The sequence below is a fragment of the Balearica regulorum genome, chromosome 14 (assembly GCF_011004875.1).
Source record: "Balearica regulorum gibbericeps isolate bBalReg1 chromosome 14, bBalReg1.pri, whole genome shotgun sequence".
Classification (NCBI taxonomy): domain Eukaryota; kingdom Metazoa; phylum Chordata; class Aves; order Gruiformes; family Gruidae; genus Balearica; species Balearica regulorum.
Window position 1 is genome coordinate 4,326,210 of NC_046197.1, and position 19,461 is coordinate 4,345,670.

Sequence of the window (19,461 nt, forward strand, 5' to 3'; positions counted from 1 at the left end):
GGAGAATTTCTAGGTAATATATCGTTAATATACCATAGTAATATACCATTACCTCTTAAAGAAAATGGAAGTACACACTAGACTGCATTTTAACCCAGCACTTTACAAGATCATATGTTAATTTTATAAAGACTCTTTAAAAATGTTATTGTGCTATTGCGATACAAATATACAATTGTAATTTGTCATGCCTAAGCCCTTGCACTACATCATACACAGGAAATTGCTTTATCATTTTGAAAGGGTTACTCCAATCTAACATGTTAAGATTGGAATTTGTAATTAGTTTGCAGTGTCTTTACCATATATTATGCAGACTGCATTCAGGTCTGGGAAATTAAAACCATGGAAACTATAACACATGAATAGCCTTGTGGAGTTTTTCCCTCCCTTTCCAAGCACCTTAAAGCATTAAGATTTGCATGTTAGAAAAATGTCCTCAAATAGTTGATATTTATGTATCATACTCGTAACAGAAATACAAAAGATGAGGCCTTTTTGTGTTGGTTTTTTTTTCCTCAATATAAAATGAAAAATACCAGTGGAAAATTAAAAAAAAAAAAAAAAAAGTAGTAACTTAAGTCAGTTGGAAATTTACTGGGAGAGTGTTCCAAGGAAAATATACCCCCATTAATATTGTCCAGTGTAGACCCAGGCATTTTGAATCAGATTACTGGGCGTACTAGGACAACAGTTACTGGGAGTATTAAGACAACAATAGAGTTGTCCTTCAGACATGATCTGAAATAATTAAAAAAATGAAGTGTTCAAAAAATAAAGTGCTTTAAAATAACCTGATATATCGATCTTAGAAAACAGAAAACTAAAATCAATGTAATATAAAAGTAATGCATGGCAGAAAATTGAATTCAATAAGCTTATCAGAAATAAATACTAATATTAAAATGCTGCACTAAAAGGCAAACAACCCATTACCATAATTTTCCCCAAACTTCAAATATTATGTTGTGAAGAAGCAGGTATCTTTTTGCACCTGCAGGTTGGAAACTCAGCAGAAAACCAAGTTCACACCAATGGAAATCCCCGTCAGGGCAGAGCCATTCTCCTATGAGCAGTCCCTAGCTGTAAGTACAAAGGGAATACTTTTTATACTCTTTGGGCACCTAAGTCAGTTTGACCTTGTTCTGTCCTTAGCCTTCACTGAATACCTTCATTGCTTCTAAGCCTCTTGCCTGATAATTTTGATTCTTCATTCTTTGACATCTCTTTTTGGCTTGCTCTATGAGACCCCTAAAATTTATAAAAGCATTCCAAGATTCATCAGCTTGATTCAATGTCTGGCTTTTAGCACTGCTCGAAGCCTGGACATACCATAAGCTTCCTTTTCATTTGGGTCTGCCCTTTGAAAGGAGGCAGGATACATCAATCTCAAAGTCTTAGTGTAGCTATAGTAGTTTTTGTTCTCATCCAACTAATTGTTTTATGTTCAGCTATCATCATATGAGAAAGTAACTTGCTATAGATTTATAAAGAATCTGCAAAGTTAGAGAATTACAAGTTTTTAATGCCAACACTTTTTTTTAAAGTTTTCTAATGTGGCTGTCAATGTCTTCATTATGCAGTCATAACATGTATCAATCCCTTCCCCCCAAGATTTCTACTAAAATCTTTGAGTATCCTATGAATAAATTACTCAGGTGTTAAAAAATTAATCTTCATTTTTTGTTCCTAATATTTCATGGAAATACTGAATGTTGCACATTGTTACACACAGAGTGGTGAGGTGGCAGAAAGGAAAGGGTTGTTTACATTGTCTCTTCTATTGCCCTATGACTCTGCTAGAGACATACTAAAACTGAAATATTGCTCGCGCTCTGAGAGCAAGCACACGTGCTAGTGAGAGAAGCATGCAGAAAAGTGCAGACAAGACATTGGAGAAAAGCAGGAAGCAAGTCCAAAGAGATTTTCCAGGAGCTAAAGAAAAATTTGTGTCCTAGTGAGATCTAGCTTAAGGTAAAAGAAACCTTGGCACAGTATTTTCAAGAAGAGGTGGGAAAGGTCTATCACAAAGTTCTAGACAAGCCATTAACCCATCAAGCGGCAGAGAAAAAGCATTAGAAAACTAGATCTACATTGAAATAAAGCTCTGTTGCTTTACATAGATATAATTATCGAAAGCAGGGTAAAAATGACAGAAAATGGACTACTGTACTAATACAGCAAGTTTTCAACTTTTTCTTTCACACAAAGTGTAATATATGAGTAATTTTATTTTCTCCCTGGAGTGCTTCTGTGTAACTGAGAGCTTTGGCAGGTTGGGATCCAGATCATCCAGGCAGAGAACTTCAAGCCTTTCACGGTAGAAACAATTACTACAGTATTTTATATGTGGGACTACCACAGTTAACTGCAATCCAAGATATTTTTCCTTACTTAAATATCTCATCAAAAAGTTCAGCCCTGAGCTGAAGAAGCCAAGGCCACGGCTACATGTTACAAAATAGTTCTTCCCCTTACAACACCAAGCAAGTCATGCGTATCTTCAGACATGTTTTGGAAGGGACAATTCCTTCAGTTGTAGAGAACATGACATTCTAACTGAAAACATGTTACTACATGTACTTCCTTGAAGTAGGTCATGATTAAAACTCTCCACCCAGAAAAATTACTCAGAATTTTTCAAGAACAAAGCCCAGCATTCCCCATTTTTCTCCAGATTTGGCTAGCCACAGGACCAGCAAAGGTCAAAAGATCAAAGTTATTCCAGAATATAAACCAATCAAATGATTTCACCCCTAAAATCAGTAAGTGCAATTATGTTAAAACAGCTTCTTAAAGAACAGATTTATAAGCTACATAATATGTAAAAATCTCTATTTAAACAAGTTACATAATATGTAAAAATCCTTAGATCTATCCCTGAGAGCAACCTTAAAAAATCCAAACCATGTCCACATTCTATTCAAATTTAAAGTTTTAAGATAATTGACAGATGTCACATGCTCACTACCCATGTAGTACCCACATACTGTAGAATATCTCAGGTTTCACTGTCTCACAGCTGCGAGTACAATTCCATACCGAGGCAGAAGAACTAGCAGGATTACTCAACCCGTAATCATCAAAGAGAACAGGAAGCCATGCATCCAACCCCAGATCTACTGCATCACCCCGATGCTGCAAACCGCTCTTCAGACAGAAGACTGAAGTGGGCCATTGCTTCTTTGAAGGACCTTTGAAACAGTGTTTTGAGTAGCCTAACTGCTACATTAATCACACAAAAAGCAAAAAAAATAGGTGCAGACAATTGGGCAATGCAGATACACTCCTCTTTTCTCTAGAAGGGGCAGGGAGGAAGGAGCAATTTCAACCACTTATTTCTCAGACCAAGTCAGAACAACAAACCCACAGTTGTAAATATGAGAAGCCAAAACTGTTTGTATGATTATAATGCAGCACCAGACAGATATGCTTCGAACAGAAATATTTAAACATTTCACAGAGGGTCAATGCATACACAAGAACTTGGATACAAGTTGTGTACGCACTATACTATGACATAAACAGGCGATTTTTCCAGCTCAGCACCAAGTATAGCATATTTTAAGCTGAGTAGGAAAGTAATGTTCATGAAAACACGAATAGCACTGTTTTACATGAACATAGAATAGTTTAAATGTTCTGCTGCCTGGATGAGGGGAAAATTGAGAAAATACATTGCTCTTGATTATCAGTGAGATGCCTACGTATAAAAGGTCATTGCCTAATGTGAATACATTAGTACTATTTCTTAATTATTTTTTGATAGAACTGTCAAATAAGAGTGAAGCTTATTTTTAATTTAGAGGCCACAAAGAATTTTAGTTTGTTACGAGTACCAATAGTCTGTGATACAGAACAATTATTGCCCTGTTACTTGCAGGTTTTGCTGCTCTAGTATCAGCTCTTTCTCTGTAATTAGAATACAAATTAAACATTGCCAGTGGAACAGTACGTACTATATCAATACTAGAGAATAAAGAACTATCATTGAAATATAGAGAAACAGAAAAAAGAAAAGAAAAATTACTCTGGCTGGTCCAGGCTGAAGAAAGAAGTTGAAAGGCCTCAGAATTAATTTCTTTAAGTAGTATGTCTAGTAGTATATTAGTGTATATATGTGTATTAGTAACATGGGTAACAGATGTACAGGGCAGTTTCAGGACAGGGCAATATTAAGCAAAAACATCCAAGCCAGTCCTTTTCTAGAGCTGAAGTCTGTGGACTTACTGCAGTAAGACAGAAATCTGTGAATATAGTGCAAGTCAAGCACCAGTTAAAAATCATCCACCTCTTAAATCCTTCCTAGTACTTATTCAGCAGGTAGAGAATTGATTACTGCTCTAAGAAGCAATAATTTCACAGATGCTGGATATGAACAAAAAAGTCTTCCTAAGCATCTTTCCTGCAGTTTCTCAACAAGCTGGTTAAAAAAAAAAAAAAAAAAAAAAAAAAAGCCAGTTACTTGTTACTTGAACCAAAATATATAAAATAGCTGGCAGAAATAGACAATAAAGTTTTTGTATGTCTGTGCCAAAATTAAGCCCTTGAAAGGGTATTTCTCCTCTAACTTAAACAGAGTGTGCCTAATTGTCATTGGCACCAATTTGGCTTTAAAACCACCTGCTTATCTAATAGATCCAAGAAACCTCCACATCTCTGAACACACTTCAATACCAAACCACAAAACAGCTCCATTTTTTTCTACATGGATCTGTCTGAAGCACCAAGCCATACCAACTTGGTTTCTGCTAATGGGATGATCTCCCATCCTTCTGAAATCCTCATGCATAGTACAATTTCAAGAACTGAGAGTAAGAAATATGGGTGTTTGCAGCAATTATGAATACATGTGCCAGAGCAGCTTGCTGAGAACACCTGTATTTACTCTTTAGTAACCTTTTACAGCTATTAGCTCAGAAAAATACGAGACTCCAAAAGGTTCACCAAGAATAAACATCTATCCTCTACCCATACCCGTAGCTATGTAAGCCCAGGAGCACACCATCGGTCAGCACTATTTTCTGACACAGCCCAGCAATAGTCAGGAAGGAAATCAAATATAGAAAACTTCCCCAGATGGCTTCAGCAATTGGTGGAACCAATGAAACACACTAAATTCAAAATACTAAACAGAAACAGAATGACTTATTTGAACAAAAATATAAACACAGATGAATTAATCTTTCCTAAGCCAAGTTAAATCCTCAACGTAACCTGAATCCATGTTTATTTCAATGATATTTTAATTTAGTCTGCAAAGAGCTAATCTTTTATATTTGGCTTCTGTTTTAAGTAAGCCTTTTCTATCTTTTAGCCTGAGATTATCAGTTAGAATAAATAGTACTAGGTTGCTTGATGATGTGTCCTTCTTTGGGAAGTCTTAATAAAATATACAACCTGATCTTTCGAGGAAAAACGGCTTATCAACATTTGGAGGGTGAGATTCTTTTAACATCATGTGTCCAACACATAGGCAACTAGCTTCCCTTTATGTGGGAAGGAGAAGGGGATATATTTGCAGGAATACTTCTATCCACAGACTCTGAATGTAAGTTGGATAAATTGCCCTTCCAAGATCCTTAGCTCTCTGAGCTAATGATAGACAGAGTCTTGATGACTAAAATTAGTAGATATTAATGGCTTCCTCCCTACATCTTTAATAAGAGATAAAATTTCTTCTGGGTGAATGGAAGTCATAAGTGCAAAGTAAAAGGAAGCATCGTGAAGAAAATGCCTTAGTATGCCACACACCTACGTACACATTCCATTCCATTAAATATATATATATGTATAGTATGTCATTCTTGAGATAACCAGAGGTGGAATTTTGTTTTCTCTGAGATTAGTTGATTTCCTAAAAATAGCTAAATAAAATAAAATTCCTGCTTGATAAATTTAAATAACTTTATATCCTTACCACACGTACATTGTATGCATAAAGCAGGATGCGGCCTCTTGAGCTAGCACCAACGTAACATGTATGTCCACCCAGAACAGAGCACTGCCACACAGATGTCTCAGCACAGTATGACATCAAGTTAATGAAATTTATCTTTTTGGTAAAGTTTATTTAATAATGTGGCAGATACCAGACAAGCTCTAGTTCCAGTGCTGCTACTGACTCAACTAGTAAAGACGTCTGTTTGTGCTTCCCCCCCTCATTAGAATTTAATTATTTTAATTATTTTTAATTAAAATTTTAATTATTTTTAAAGTTCAGCAAAATTTTGTTGTAATTCAATGTCTATCTATGCTTCTGAGTGCCAAAGATAGTCTTGAAATAACATGTTATGATTCTCAAAATTTTATACTAAGCCTTTATAATAGTAAATGCCAATTTGTATATGAAAACTGTCCACTAGCAAAAGTATATGTGTTTATCAAGTATTTTTCCATTCATATTATTTCTTTGCCTTTTCCAATTAAGATGGTAACCACTGTAAGTAATAAAACTTAGTGTGCCTTTCCTTTAAAAATACTTTTTTTAAAAAAACCCAGAATTACCAAACCTACAGATGCAAGATTAAGAAATGTACCTCAATTACCTCATCCATAAGAAAGGAGAAGATAAAACCCACAATTCTTGACCAGTAAGTGATCACAATTTCTCAAGCAGCACATCAGAAACCAAATGAGACTCAACTGCTCAATTATGAAATAGCTTTAGTACCATCTGACAAAAATTACCTCTTATTTTTAAGCTGCAATAAAATGAACGTCCTTGTTCCTCAGCCCTCAAAAAATATCACCTGAAACTTATTTATATTAGCATAAGAAACGATTTAAGGGTCACCTAAGTGTCTGGCATCTTCCAGACTCCTAAGCTGCTGTTCTTGTTAATCGGTCAGTATGACTGATGAGTTTTCAGGATTTTTGGTCTGTACAGATCTGTACATCTCTCCCAAGAGACAAAGTAGAAGCCAAGAGCATGAAAACATTTTTAAGAAGGCAAATACAGGACTATTAGGACACGGAGGGAACAGATGCACAGAAGCAAAGCAGGTTTAATCTTGGCCTTGAACCAAAAGCTTTGCACTGCGGAACACAGACCAAAATGGAAATTCCATCTGCTTGCCTGTTCCATATGTAGTTGACACAGAAATGCCCCACATGATTTAAAGTATTAAACATAGCTGGGCATTTATATTTACTTTCCTATGAAAGTCTAAAATTATTGGTTTTGTTTGCCACTTACCATTACACAGATTGTTCTGAATGAATTATTTGTGTAACTAAAAAGCCTGAATCTCCAATCTAAAATTTACTGTGAAAGGCACTGTGCAAACACTGAATAAGGCAAGTCCACATAAGGTCTGTCCATGGAGTGTAAGTCCATGCCCAAGAGATAGCAGAGAATGGAAAGGTCAGCTAGAAAAGAAACAGACACATACTCACTGCCCAGGTAGACACAGCAAACGGTGGCAGGAGATATAGATTACATTCCCAAATGTCCTATCCCACCATCCCTATTTCTAGTCTATCAATCAAAAATATTTAATACTTGTGATTTAAAAATCCTTTTCAAAATTACCGTAGAAAACATTTTAGGGATGTCAGTTCTTCACAGTGGTTATTTTTCTCACAATATATATTTAGAAAAGTTAAGATTCCTGAGGAATCTGATAATAATTAACTAACTATGCACTGCTGCTTCTTTCAGATATTCTGTATTAAAAATTGGAAGTTTTGGGTTATCGATATCTATGTCACAAGGAAGGAGTATCATGAGTATCATGAAAAATTTAGATTAGAAAGGATACCTAGAAGGTCTTTTAACTCTACCCCCTACTTAACCGAAGGCTGACTTCTACATTATGTCTTGTAGCTCAGAAACCTTTTCAGTAAAATTTTGAAAATTTTAATAAAGATCCTGCAACCTCTCTGGGCCCCTATTCTAGCGTCTTATTGCTGTCATTGTAACGAAAGTTTTACTTAAGTCCAACTAAATCATTCCGGCGAACCTACACTCATTTGCACGAGAGCTCTTCCTTTTGTTCTTAATATTTGGGATTTTACTTTCTGTAAGCTGTAAAGCCCACACAACAAATATTTACCAGAAATAAACTGACCACATTAATGATTTTTCACACAGACTATTTTTAATTACCTTTCTAAATTCTCTTGTCCTTTGATATTCACACAGCATCATGTCAAAGAAAATTGGGATTGTGGCTTTTCGTAGTTCAACTTCTGGAATAAGAGTCATTTCCAAGATGGGTCCAACCATCCCCGGAATAAAGCAAATTTTATTCTGACCTGAAACAGAAATGCAAATTGGATATTTGGGAGGAGAGGGGAAAAAAAAAAAAGGTGGTTGTTTTTTTTTTAGGAAAACATTTAGGATATGCAATCATTTAAAGCAGTGTTAGTCTCTGTTAGTAGTCTTACAACTTAGCCATCATCTCTATTCCTTCTGAAAAGCTGAAAGCATGTTAATGGATATAGTGTCCTTCTAAGATGCCAGAATTCAGTGCCAGAAATAAGCATGTACGCCAGCTGAGTTGACATTTGCAAGTGAACATTTCAGTTTTTCAGCTTTTGACATCTTCTTTTAAATACTTGGAGTAATAACCCTAAGAATCACCCAAATTCTATCAGTAGAGCATGCCACGCGGCAATATCACATGGTATAACCTTTCTAGCTTATCAAAGAGAAAAGCATTACTTGCTTTCATCTCTAATAACATCAAACATTGCAACCACTAAATCAAACCAACCAATGCCTCAAACATTGCAAGCAATAATAAAAACACTGCCTGCAGAACTCCTGAAACCACACAAAATTATCTTGTAGCACAATTGTTACATCAGCTGCCAACAAACATCCAAATCTGAGAAAACCTCAACCAGGTTCAAGATGTTCTCCAATCGCTGCTTGTTTCTTGGGAAGAAAAACGTGATACGTGGAGCAGACCACCATCAAAATACAATGACCTGTGTAAGAATGTCAATACTGCCTAAAGCTTGTAAGGAGATAAAATATTCTTATGAACAAATATGACTAGACTTGTTCCATAACTAAAAAATAATCTGATTCTGATTTTCCTCTCATATGGGTGCCACACTAACGTAACTCCAAGCATAACTGAAGTACAACTTCAACAGTTTTATGCAACATAATTTTTTCTTCCACTCACGTTGATCAAGATCATTACTAATCCTAGTTGAATCAGCAACGTCAATAAGATTGAAAAGAATCTTAGAAGGACTGAATAACTTCCATTATCTGTATGTATTAGACCTTTTAAGTCTGTAATTTTGGAAAACCACAGAAATTCCTGTATTATGTAGCTATCCATTCACCTCAAAATCTTCACTCTCCTGAGTGAGTTTTTCCCTCAGTACATCTTGACAATGCCTTGCTGGAATTTTTGCGTAAGTAACAAAACATTCATTGAAAGAGAAAAGGAAGATGTATCCTTCCACACCTCAGAGAAGCTAAGGCTCAAGTTCATCTTCAAAATCAATCACAAAAACCATCTTCAATATCCTACAAAATAGCTTAATTATCGGGTTATTGCCTATTTGGTGCAAATCATAAACTGGAGACTTCATCAGCCCACAGAAAGAAATAACATCTTTCCATCAACAGAAACTTTCCTGCAAAGTCTAATTGAAATAACAACTTTTTAAAAAATTGCCTAAAAATTTAAATTGAAAATTCTGCAATCAACTCACATCATGAACAGACCATAAAAACCTGGTTCATCTGTACACATTTACTTTGCTTAGCAGAACCTCGAGATCAATAAATTGAGTTGTTATGCAGTTCTTCACATTCTTCATATTCTGCTTGTGACTACTTGGTATTTAGTTCAGAATAAATTCTGCCTTCACATTCACTCCCAACCAATCACTTTAAACTGACGGAATGGCTGTAAAAGGCTTTTCCTCTGTCCTCTCTCTGTTATTACACTGATGAAATCTAGTCTTTTCATGATTAACTGTCTGAAATTTGACATTCAGCTTGCATTTCAAAGTATAATCATAGGTCTCATCATTGTATATTTCAAATAACCTCTATAATACATATTTTCATAGAACAATACATTATTGTTGCCCCCATGATGAACTCTCAAAGGAGCAGTAGCAGAACATGGCTGTATAACAAATGTAAAAACATTTTGGAATTTTAATCCAAACAGATTCCAAAGCTGAGCCTACTGATTTCTGGAACTGTAGATTCAGACTGAGCAGTGAGCTTCTCAGGGAAAATTTATCTGGTTCTCAATTTCAGCAAAATAAGGTTTCTGAAATCTGATTTCAGCCATCTTTGAAAGCTGAGAGAAGTTTGTGAGTTCTCTTAGAAATAAAAAAAATAGGCAGTAGTCAAACAGTATCTCATGTCAGTTCCAAGTTTAATCACCAGAGTGAAAACGTATTTTAAGTTCAAATAGCAGAAATATTTACAAAAGCACTTCATGTCAGATGTTTTTCAATGAAACAAGCAACATGCTTCAGTTGCAATTAAGTTCATTTGCCTACTCACCAAGTTTGTACCACATGTCACGGATAGCAAAGCCAATTAAACGTCTCATATCTCCATATCTAGAAAAAAAGAAATATGAAAAGTATCTTTATCATTAACTATCATCATTTTACTACAAAATTAAACACGTAAGCTGAAGTATACATTTTTGCTTACTTGCTCTGGATTTTGTTGTATTTTGCATGAGAAAAGTTTTCTAGCTGTAGTGAATCTTGGGTAATAAAAGCCACAGCCAAATGAAAATAGTTGTTCCACAGCTGTAAATTGAATAAAAGGAAATTATAATAGTTTTGAGAAAAGCAGGAATAATATTAAACTAAGCATAATGCTGAATAATTTATGAAACCAAATGATGCAAGCAATATGAGATTTTTATATTATGTGAAGATGTACATCATTAGTATTACGCAATTAGCAGAAAAGTAAGAAAGATGAATTTTAATAACCACTACTACACATTTGCTCTTAATAACACAGCAGCAGAATAAATATTGCTAAAAAAAGATTCATAATGAGATTCATTAGCTACCAACATTAAACCATGAACCATAGCAGGACTAGCGAGATACATTACCTGCCAGTGAATCTTAACAACTCAGAGCTTAAGGCATCCAGTGTAATTACACTGTATTTGAGAACTACTTCAAAAGGCATCTACTGTCTTCTCTCTGGATTCAAATTCAACAAGGATTTGTGTGAAATTCCACTAGATTTTGTTAAGAGCTCCCTACATGAAATAAGGACAAAATACATCCCTAAATAACTCCGATTTTACCGAGTCATGTACTTGAACTAGAAGAAAACCCCTTATATTTTCAGTGTACAACCCTTTGTTTCTGAAAGCAAACTTCTTGTTCTCCAGACAATCCAAATGAAGTACTTCTCTCACATGCTAGAGATGAAAAGGGAAAAAAGAAACTTCACTAGGAAACACAAATTCAAGGAAGTAAATACTATTTTCAGAAGCTTCTAAGCAGTCAGCAATGGCTTTAAACACTTCTTTTAAAAATGTAGCTGCATCTAAAAATATGCGTGGTAGGTATCAGTGAGACGGTACAAAGGCAATAGGAAACGTATTCAGTGGCAATTTAAAGGATGGAAACAAAACATAGAACATTATTAGAGCTCTTAATTTTGTATGCTGAAATACAACCCTGGATTGGGAACCCCCACTAAGCAGCCTAGAAATAGAATGTTTCACCAAAAACTTAAGTGACCTCTGTCCTTTATAACCTGGAAAACTCTCTTGTCCACAAATATCCAGGAAAAGTAGATACCAACACACAAAACCATACACAAAATTAGAGACCTTTCCTATAATAAATAAAATTCTCAAACGTTCTCTATAACGTGAAGATGATCCTGCCTTTGATTTATTCCTCCCTTCGAGGCCCAACTAAAGCTCTCCTTAGCAGACTTGCTTATTTAAAAGCCCATAGGAGGGCTGTTTCTGTCTAAGTATTTACAGTCCAGAGAACATAGTTATCCCTGGTGCAGATCCACAGACTCAAGTAGCATTTCACTGGAGACAGTTATTAATCTGTTACATATTTACAGCATTCAAAGATGCTCTGAATTCACCCAAACCAATCACAGCCTTATTAAAAACTACATTTGAATATAAGCACTAGTAAGGCAGGAGCTTTTTTCCCCCCTGTAATACAAATATTTGAATTATGATCATATCTAATTTTTGATAGTATACTAATAGTACATACTAATTCAGAGCATTTTTCCCCAGGATAAATGTTATTTATGCCCTGAAAGTCCTTTTTTCCTCCCTTACCAAAGATTTTAAAAGATTCATTTGACCAATTTAGAGTTTCAGTCCCTTGAGAAGCTGTATTTATTGATGTGCAGGGAATATATTTTGCATATGCCAATTACACCAGTAAAATGGAAAGTTTCTCAAATTGTTGTAGATTATGGGGAGAAGAATGAAACTTTATTACTACAGTTAATGGTCTATTTATTCACTTAATTCCTAGTTGAATGCCACCTTTGCCAGAGACACACCCTAAAGACTCAATATCCTTACTTATAAAAACACATTTTCTTTCATCCTCAGAATACCCTATGATGGCTGAAAAAAATATGATCCTTTGCATTTCAATAGCATAGTCAAGATAAGGACTTGCAAGCTTTTAAGTACCAAAACTAACTTTAAAACACTGCGAGGCAAAGTAGCGTCTCTCAAAGTAAAAAATGGCAAAAGCCAATAGAAGCAGATTTTTTAAATGCAAAAAAATACACTTATGAGACCTGTTTCATTTTTTCTTAAACCAAGACGTTTTGCATTTGAACATCCCGTTATCTAGCACGAGTAGGGCTGAAGTGAAGTAGGACAGTGACAGCAGAGGACCAGAGCTCTCATACTCTGATTTGCGCAATACGCACGCTTTGCTGCTTGTTGACATGAACTCCAGGGCCAAGTTGTCAGCTAGGGACAGAGTACTGGGAGACAAAGCTAGAGCTGTGAGGTGACCCTTCTCTGTAATTAGTTACCAATTATTCATTGCAAACTCCTGCTGAGATGCAACACCTGACAGTAACGGTCCAGCCTGGCTTACTATGTTTTAACACTTCAAAACGTGTTGGCTGATCGTGGTGAGGGGGTTTCTCTATCATCAGGGCCAAGTGAATTTAAAAGGATGTCTCATTCCATTTTATTCAGAAAAGATGAGGTGCCTTTCCCCTAGAAAATGTGACAGCTGCCCTATTGGAAAACGTAGAACTAATTTAGTAAGAAATGTCTAGCCATCTCACAAAGAAGAGGAGAACTGGATGATTTTTCAGGTTAAGTACCAAAAGTGAACACTGCTGCCGCCTCCTTCATGCAGCCTTTGAAATCAATGCCTCTCTTGCACTAATGCCTACATTCTAGCCATTGTTTTCTTTACAGACAGCTTTGTTCAATCCTGTTTGATAATGTAGGAGAAACATGAAGTCTTTGGAAGACTTTGGAATTTCTGACACATTATTGCAGATACTAAACGTACTCTAGCATTTCATAAAACCTAACAGACAAGATGACAGTTTTGTTTAATTTTTTTTTTTTTCTGGAAATAAAAGCTGAAACATAAAAGCAAGCTCAGCCCCTTGAGACCAGCACACATGACACATTCCAGATAGATACTGGGTTGATTATTTTGATTTTGTAGGAAAATGGCACTTATAAACTTTCTGCATGTATGCGTGATTGCAAACTATGTGTAGTTACCACAGCTATTGACCTAGGTTAGCTAGAAATAACCTTTTTGAACCTTTCAATAACATTTCTAAGAAATGATCCCTTGATTTCCAGGATATATGGCATTGTCAATATGTGATTTTACCCCAGTAATGTTCTCTTTCGCATAAAGGAATACATTTCTTCATCACTTAAACCTAAATAATTTAAAAGAAATATCTATTTGTTACTATTTTTGTGAGCCTTTAGAGTACAAACAATTTTAAATAAATGAATAACAACTTGTGTTTTAACTAAATTGCTTAATTGGATCAAGCACAGATACTGAAATTTTATCATGACTTCTTAGATGCTCCTGAGAAGATAGATTACTTTAGATTTCCATGTTTTGATTAGAAGGATATGCAAAAAATTTCCAAATAAGTGCTGCTCAAAGAAAATTAAAAATTAAAATATATATATATATTTGATTGAGGAGAGGGCAGAATATTAACTTTTTCATTAATCTCCACAGGAAGAAAAGATAGCACACACAGCCGCAACATGCAGTCTCAAAATTCTGAGCCAGCATTCATGAAAATTATTCTGCATTGTCTTTTAGAACATCATACTAGAAAAATATGAATTGCTCAACAGAGGCGTAAGCGGAATGTGAAGGCTAAAATTCAGAATAACTCACTAACTGATAAACATTAAAAATTAAGTAAAGCAAGCATTGCATTCTGTTTAAGTGGAGTCTTAACAAATATCATTTTCAGAGTTACAACTCATAAATTCTGGAAGTTACAAGCACAATATTTAGGGATTATTCCTATGGTATGCAGACTGGTTCATGACAGGTGAAGTGTTTACTTTGAGGTGGAAGAGAGAATATTAAGGATCTCAAAGTAAAGAATTAGGAAAATCCCTTGGGACCTCTGCCAAAATTTCTTTGCATTGTTATGTACTTCAAAAGGACAGAACAAGGGTAGAAAATTTTCAGGTTAATGAAAGTAAGTTTACAGAAGCTTTGAAGAAACACAGCACATTATATAAACCAGCAAAAGTTTGGTTTGTTCACTTTTAGTCTGTAAAGATTTTCATGTCATAATCCCATTCTCTCCTTGGTTTTGTCATATGCTTCTTGTTTAATGATGAAACTTAAGTAAAATACTCGCAGATAGCTTCTACTCCAGCCATCTACCATTCCTATGTTGGAAAACATCCCAAACCTCTAAAACAAGGCACTCCGAAATCCAGTAAGAATTAGTTTCATGTACGCAAAATTTTACATAAGTTCTATCCTGTGTGTTTCCATTCTGAGCAATGAATCCAAAGTTCAAAGAAATTTGTAGATGAACATCAAAAAAATCAATTACTTACCGTAGGTCACTCATACTAAGACCCTGCTATATGTTGGTAAAAGGATCAAAGATGAACTGTAAATTCTGTAGTCTGGAGATTTTAAAATGCACAATATAATACGTAATATATAAAAACATAATATTTCTAATATTGCTAGTATAGTTAATACAGTTAGCTGAATTTTCTAACAGTCGCATTATCTATTAACTTCTGCATCAGCCATCTTGTAGGGGTTTCTACAATGTCTATCACATACATACATACATTTTTGCACAATATAGTGCCTATTTTTCCCTTGTATATTTGTAATGCAATGACACTTCTGATTTTGGGGGTCCTAACTGAAGATTTAAAATGAAAAATAAATTGTGCAATTCTGTTTGTAATGCTAAAATACATTTCATTACTGCTGAGTTATTAATGGTGCCTAGTGCATGCAAGAAAGATAGGAAAAAGACAAAAAAGAAGAATTTTCTTTTAAATCAGAGTGACATTATGATGGAATGTGGACTATTCCTTTTATAATAAAATTCTGTGGCAGGAATATAGATGATTAATATGAAATTATAATTGCTCTAACAGTACAGATTTAGAAGTATAATCCTTTCTAATGCCCTGTACAAATCACTGCTCACCGATGGGAAGGGTAGGAAGGAACAGGAATCAATAGCATTGTATTTTCCAAACTAGAAACTCTGTGATAGCTATGCCTGACCACAACAAAATGGTTTCTATTTGTTCACTCTTCCCTGTCCCAAATATGTCAGAAGCTGCCATCTCCAGTCAGAAACATTATAAAAGGAATGTAACACAAAAAAGTCATTTCAATGAATTAAGTGGCATTAAGGGTGGCAATGGATGCTGAGTACATTGCAGTGCTGATGGGTTAAATTGCTGAATGGAAATACTTACTACACGGAGCAAGGTTTCTAAAACCAAAGCTGATAGAGCCATGAGTTGACAGTAACAACAGAGTGAAAATACTCTGTTCTCCTAGACAAAGGTGACACCTAGCTAATGACATCAGCTAGTAACACAAAAAAAAAAAAAAAAAAAAAGTCATACAAGGTCTAAATAGGTTTTATAAAGGTAAGTGTGCACACTGGAAAATTTAACTGAATTTTTTTTGAAGTGAACCATTAAACAATGTTATCTTCATTTTTCTGTTGATGGAAGACTGGCTTATGTTTCATTCAAACTAAATAAAATGAAGGAAAAAACCCATGATTTGGAAGTTGAAAAAGGTATTTCTGCTGAGAGAGAGAGGAAGAGAGAGGAAGAGAGAGGAAGAGAGAGGAAGAGAGAGGAAGAGAGAGGAAGAGAGAGGAAGAGAGAGGAAGAGAGAGGAAGAGAGAGGAAGAGAGAGGAAGAGAGAGGAAGAGAGAGGAAGAGAGAGGAAGAGAGAGGAAGAGAGAGGAAGAGAGAGGAAGAAAACCTTCCTTCCTAGTTCTGCATTCATAAAGACCAGGGAAATTGCTAACAGTTAAGACGTGCCTGGTAAATAGAAAGGTCATTTAATTATTGTATTTCTATATAACAACAAAGAAAATGTTAATTGACATTCAAAATTTACTTTTTTATTTCATACCTACATCTCTATATTCACATGGACAGATAATATTCGGCTTCAAAATTTAACTACTGTCAAATATTTGCTTCCTTAAAAATCCTTGCGAATCAAATAAATGGGAAATCAACTAGCTGGATGTTCTTCAGTACAAAATAAAAACAGGTGTACAAAGACATTTTTTCTTTGGGGTAACAGTATTTAGATTGCTTATGGAAAACTGTGTTATCCCATGATATTATTTAACACCTTGGGGTATGCATATGTTTTGTCTTGAAACACAGAAGTTTTCAGTCAGACAAAATTAGCATTTTTTGATTGAATAAGATGGTACAATTACCACAAAAGGCAAAAAAGAAGCGTACTGAAAAGTCCCAGAATTGTCCTATTTACCACAAATGAAATATACTTCTGAGACATTTATTGAGGATACCATGCATGTATATATTGCATAAGTGCAGACCACACAAAGGTTTTGTTATAATTAAACCCAAGAAAACAAGGTGACTTTCAGGGAAAGTTTTTTCCAAAATATATTCTACATGTTTTAATATTTTTGTTAAGTCTCTTCTGAAGAACCCATCTCAACTTATACATCCTAAATCCAGAACTTACACATTATTATGGTATGCCTCTTCTGCTATCCTGCAAAAGCCCAGCTGCAAAGCAGTGATCTGGTCAGGTTGTCTGATCTCTGCATTTGAAATTGGCTAATTCTTAAAAAATTGTTACTCGATACAGTATAGCAAAAACACCAACACTGCAATCTCCCTTAAAATTGATATTGAACACATCTGAAATCCCCTGCAATGGTTGTATTTCCAAAGCAAAATTGTCTTTAGTAGTGGAAGCTGGTAATGAAAAAGAGCCAGCCCACCCTACAGCACCCCTGCCGCAAAAGCACCCAAACACCAAAGCCAACCCACAACCAGCGGCACAAATCCTCTTACAACTACATAACACGATCCTTGATCCTGACTATTAAGCACCAATCTGTGGCAAGTAGTGTGGATACTGGCTGGCTGATGAGACAGTTCCACAATCAGTTAAGAGAATCCTCATGAATATTATTAAAAATAAGTATAACATTGAGAGCAAATACAAAAAAAAATTAGATGGAAAAGAGAAAATATAAGCAATTTGCAATCATACAGAGTTTTTCTTGACACAAACCACAACAAAAGTCAGAGAAGAAAACCTAAACGCCATTAAGACAATATATCATTGTGGTCTTCAGAAAAAAGCCTAACCTCACACCTGCTTTCCTAACTTATTTTCTATATATTTCATGTATACCATCAATATATCCCCTTACATTATCTTAATATGCTCACTCTGAATAAAGATTCTTAAACTATTTTACTTTCCATAGTTGCAAACCTTCAGTGACATGATTTACACTTCAGTGAACTATTTCTAGTGTAAACATAGACCATCTATCTGGAAGGAAACCTGAGAGGTCAGCGAATCCAGCTCCATATCTCAAGGCAAGAACTGCTAAACTGCTTCGGACAGATGAATCCATTCTTTAGAATCTTTATGTGAGAAATATTTCCTCGCCTTGCTAGATAATCTGTTTCAATACACAACTCTGTTTATATCTAACAAATGCAAGTCAATAACCTATTTCAGAGACATGAATAAACTGCTAAATGTTGAAGTTTTTTACCTATTACAATAATTCCTACTGAAACTCCAGATTTCTGTGTATTAAATCTTCATGTTCCAGTTTAATTTCAGTACTGAAGAACACACATTAATATGTTATGTAGGATTCTCTCCCTGTTGGTACTGTATGCATTCACAAGCTTAAGGTACCATGAATATTGTGAGCCCTCGTTCATTCTTGCCTCAGGGATTATTTTTGGTCGATCATTTAATGAAAATCCACTCCCTTCTCTACTGTAAAATTATTTGCTCTGGAGCTAACAATTTTTTTTTTTTTATCATCAGCACAGTAGTAAATATTCTGTAACAAATGGTTTTTAGCTAGTCCTTTCTTTATTGTTCTAGTTTTTGCTGTATTATGACGTTGGCGAATACCGGCTGTATGCAAACCTAACTGTGGCTTATTTTCTGAGAGTAACTGACGTACATCTGAATACATCCAGCTTGTCAACTCTGCGTGCAAAACTCAAAACATGCCCAGAGAAAACCACCTCCTCACCCAGCAGGCATATAATCTCGGGCATCAGGTGATTATTTAATTACCTCTATGATTAATGATTCTCAACCCAAGCAGCAGCTCTGGCACTTCCTGCCTGACCACTGCAATGACAATCTGAGTGTCAAAACACTGGTAGTTAAAAAAGGGCTCTATATAAATGGACCCAGTGAACCAAACTGACTGCACACTAAGGCAAAAATGTAACAGTACATCACTACTGTGCTGTGCATAGTTTTGGTATTTGTCTCCGAGGTATATAATACCTTTATCATTGAACCTATGGCTTTAAGTTTATGCATAGTTTTAAACTTAAAGATTGTAACCGTTGTTCATCAGATATAGCACATCCTTTCACAGGTCCTAAATGGTACTACTACATTCATTTCTGCCTGAATCACATATTGAGTAAAAAAAGCAAGAAAAAGGCCAGGAATGTTTTTTCCTCCATTTAACAAGCGCCAACAGAGTAGCAAAAATTTCTTCATTGCTTTTGTCTAGATTTAAAACACCCTTTTTTAGTTGATCAATTACTTCACAGTCTACTTGTTTTGCTTGGTTAGGTTGTCTGCTATATATTTTCATGCAACCTCTCAGCCAAGTGAAAAATCCTCAGATCTACTTCACTGTCCTTTAAATTGCTTTTTTTAAATTTATTTTTTAAATTAAGACTTTTCTTGAACTATTTTTAATAATCAGATTTC

General features: G+C 35.1%; 1 protein-coding gene across 1 annotated transcript in view; it reads right to left on the bottom strand.

Moving 5' to 3' along the window:
- DOCK2 (dedicator of cytokinesis 2) overlaps positions 1–19,461 on the bottom strand; it is a 204,163-nt gene that overhangs the window by 36,595 nt on the left and 148,107 nt on the right. Inside the window, exons 31-33 of the mRNA XM_075766092.1 lie at positions 10,649–10,749; positions 10,493–10,551; positions 8,111–8,259 (exon numbers count right to left, since the gene is read on the bottom strand). Coding sequence (XP_075622207.1) covers positions 8,111–8,259; positions 10,493–10,551; positions 10,649–10,749 — 309 coding nt within the window. The remainder of the gene's footprint in view (positions 1–8,110; positions 8,260–10,492; positions 10,552–10,648; positions 10,750–19,461) is intronic.